This window comes from Carlito syrichta, unplaced genomic scaffold (assembly GCF_000164805.1).
Source record: "Carlito syrichta isolate Samal-C Ts95f unplaced genomic scaffold, Tarsius_syrichta-2.0.1 Scaffold148020, whole genome shotgun sequence".
Lineage (NCBI taxonomy): Eukaryota > Metazoa > Chordata > Mammalia > Primates > Tarsiidae > Carlito > Carlito syrichta.
In genome coordinates, this window is record NW_007092116.1 from 642,109 (window position 1) to 645,265 (window position 3,157).

The 3,157-nt window shown below is 59.8% G+C and overlaps 1 protein-coding gene across 1 annotated transcript in view; it reads left to right on the top strand.

Annotated features, from left to right (window-relative positions):
- BAHCC1 (BAH domain and coiled-coil containing 1) overlaps window positions 1-3,157 on the top strand; it is a 116,833-nt gene that overhangs the window by 89,192 nt on the left and 24,484 nt on the right. Inside the window, exon 3 of the mRNA XM_021708789.1 lies at window positions 2,970-3,126. Within this exon, the coding sequence (XP_021564464.1) occupies window positions 2,970-3,126 (157 nt within the window). The remainder of the gene's footprint in view (window positions 1-2,969; window positions 3,127-3,157) is intronic.

A 3,157-nucleotide genomic window follows, 5' to 3' on the forward strand; every position in this document is an offset into this window, starting at 1 on the left:
AGTTGGAGGGAGGTGCGGGGCCGCCGCCCTCACGCTGCCCCCAGAGGGCGCCAGACAGGAAGGATCCCACTCCTCAGCCAGCTGACCGCCCTCTCCCCAGAGGGCAGATGGGCCAGGGGAGACCCGGACCTCCCGAGGTGCGTGAGGGGCACGGGGCTCCAGGCCTGGGAAACGGCTGCAGCGTCTGGGAAGGAGGAATTTACAGACTTCTGTTTACCAAAACGAGGCCTCATAAAACATTTAACAGCAGCCAATTAAAGGGGGACAGCTGCGGTGGTTTAACCAGTGCCCCCCAGGCCTCTGCCCCACTGGCCTGTGGTCCCCCACCACCCCCAGCTCACCCCCACCCCATCCCGATCAGCTTTTGTCAGATCTTCCAGGAGCTGAGTTTAATCTGGTAAACATCTGCTCCAGATGTGTCTCTCAACACAAACCAGGCCATTTGGCGCTCTCCAGCCTCAGTCTGTGTCCTCAGCAGGAGGGGCGGCTGCAGGGGTGGGCCAGGGTGCCGGCTCTTCTTGGGTCCCCAGACTTGGCCTGGGATGTGAGCCCTCAGTGGGGAGATGGCACTTCCCCTATCAAGCGGGTTTCCATGCTGCAGGACTTCTCAGAGCCTTTAATGGACGCCAAGTGGGGCAGGTGTGGGTGCATTCTTAGAGCTTGTGTGACCCAGAACGTGTTTTGCATGGTAGAGTTCCACGGATGCACCTGGAACCCCCTGAGCCAGAGAGCATCGGATGGCATGAATGGTGACCTACCACTGAAGTGGGCCCACTGAGATTGGGGTACAGGATGACCCATTTGGATGGGGAGGCACCATGGGTGTTGGGGCCTTGTTCCTGGGGGATCCCGGAGTGTCTGACACCCAACTGCCCTGTGAGCTATGCTCTGGGGACTTCTCATCCATCCTGACCTCTGAGCTGGGTTCCAGGGGGGACTGTCCCCAAGCCTGACCAGCAGTGCTCGGGCTTACAGAAGGCCACCTCCTGGCCCTGATGCCCACCACCAGGGCTGCCCCCACCAGGAGCCCCTGGCATTGAGATACAGTGTCCAGGCCATGTTGGCCTCTGGCCTCCACATCGACTTCAGCCAGGCGGGTGCCCCTCAGGTCCCAGCAAATGGCCCGGACCCTCCAAGGATGTAGGGACAGACACAGGCCTGGAGACCTGTCCTTGTAGTTCTGGACCGGCCACTTCAATGCTTACCTTCCAAGAAAGTATTCCTCAGAATGTGTTCTGTGGAACAGTCGGCACACAGGTTGTTAAAAGGAGAGTCCCATGACATGGGTTCCATGAGAAAAGGAGTTGGGGAAACAGAGTGAAGCAAGGTTAAACAAAGCTCTCTGCTGCAGGACTTGTCAGTGACTTCATTGTGACAGATCCTGGTGCCTGGTTCCTCAGGTGTGTGGCTCACACACCCTTTCATCAAGTAATAGCTATGGCAGAGACTCAAAGCACACACTAGGCCCCTGCCTGTCCTTCCCCTTTCCCTGTCTTTGTGGCTGCTCAGCTTCTTGGAGGAAAACTCTGGGGATTCCTGCTTCCTTGTTACCTGGGGAAGCCGAGAAGTCAGTATCAGAAGCTCTTGGGACAATTGCAGGGTCCCCAAGATAGATGTCTCTGGGGCCTGTTTTCCACAGGGAAGAAGTTCAGAGCAGTAGCTCAAAGCAGGAGTGTTCGAGTGAAAGGACACCACCCTGCCCCAGCCCAGCTGCATTTGTTCTGGGGACGGGCAGCCTGGCAGGTTGACATTCTAGGCCTGAGGTTCTAGGTTGAAGTTCCTGTCCCAAATGTCTGCCCCTCGGAGAGGGTCTACCCTCCGCCTCGGTCCTGCAAAGGACTGCCGACCCCACACAACGCAGCTGGCCCCTGAGCCCCCATGTTCTGGCGGCTGCCATGGTGGCCCAGCTGGCAACCAGCAGGCTGGGCTGGGGACCAGGTGGGTCTGAGTCTGAGGGGCACTTCCTGGGACCCAGATCCTCCTGTCTCCCAGCGGGCCTGGTGAGAAGGGAGTGGCACGAGAAGCCACATTCTTGGTGGCTGGTGACCCTGGTATCAAGCAGATGTGTCCCCCACAGTACCTGGGCCAGCCTCCCAGGCCATTCCCAGTCCTGCCTGTCCTGTAGGTTGAGCCCTCATTCCTTGGGCAGGACAAATGTGTGTCCTTGGTAGCCAGAGCTGCCCCGAGGCCCAGGATCAGTAGGGTGGGATAGGCTCCAGATTGTGGCTGGCTTTCCCTCGCTGGGCAGGGCCAGCCCCTCAGAATTCGGCTGCCTCCAGGGACTGACCCCTCAGACCAGACAGGGGCCTGCCTGGCATGATTCGGAGTCACTGGATAGGGCTTCGGGGCTGGGACCCCTGCAGAGGATTCCTCAGGGGGTGATGCTGTCGTGGCTGGGGACCAGTCCCCTTGTGCAGATCGCAGAGTAGGAGGAGTCCCTGCCTCGGCAGGGATTCAGCATCGAGTGGATACCCCTGTGGCCTTCAGCGGGGGGAAGCCTGGCACACCCCAGCTGCAACGGTCCAGGTTGTGGTGCTCACTGAGGCCTGGGGAAGGTGCAGGCGGCAGGAGGCCACGTCCAGCTGGGCTCTCCCTTGGCTGGGAGCTTGGCGGGCATCCGTCCACTGTGCCTCCTCCTCCCGAGATGTCTCTCCAGAACCCCTTTTGTCGCCCTGCCTGGAAGCTCCCACAATACGACGTGCTGCTGGGAGGGAAATCAAAGGCCCCCCTCCTCCATCTTCCCTCTCCCCAGCCCATCAGCAATTCAATTTGTGCTGCACGGAGGGAGGGTATTAGTCGAGTCAGAGTTAATATGATGTATTGATGGGTTGATTTCCCACTGGTGGCCGCGCGTAAGCTCTGTGGGCCTCACTCCTGGGCACCTGCAGTTCTTGCCTCCCTGGGGTTCAGGCAAGTACGGGCCAGGGGGCCGGGAGTTGCACCTACAGCTGGTCTCCTTGCTTCTCTAGCTCCGGGGTACCCCAGATTTTCGGGGAGTCTGGCATCCACCTTCCTACCCGTGAGCCACTTGGATCACCATGGAAACAGCAACGTTCTCTATGGGCAGCACCGTTTCTATGGAACCCAAAAAGGCAAGTGCCAGCATGGGGCCTGTGTGGGGCCGGCGTGGGGTGCAGAGCCTCCCAGGGGGTAGGGG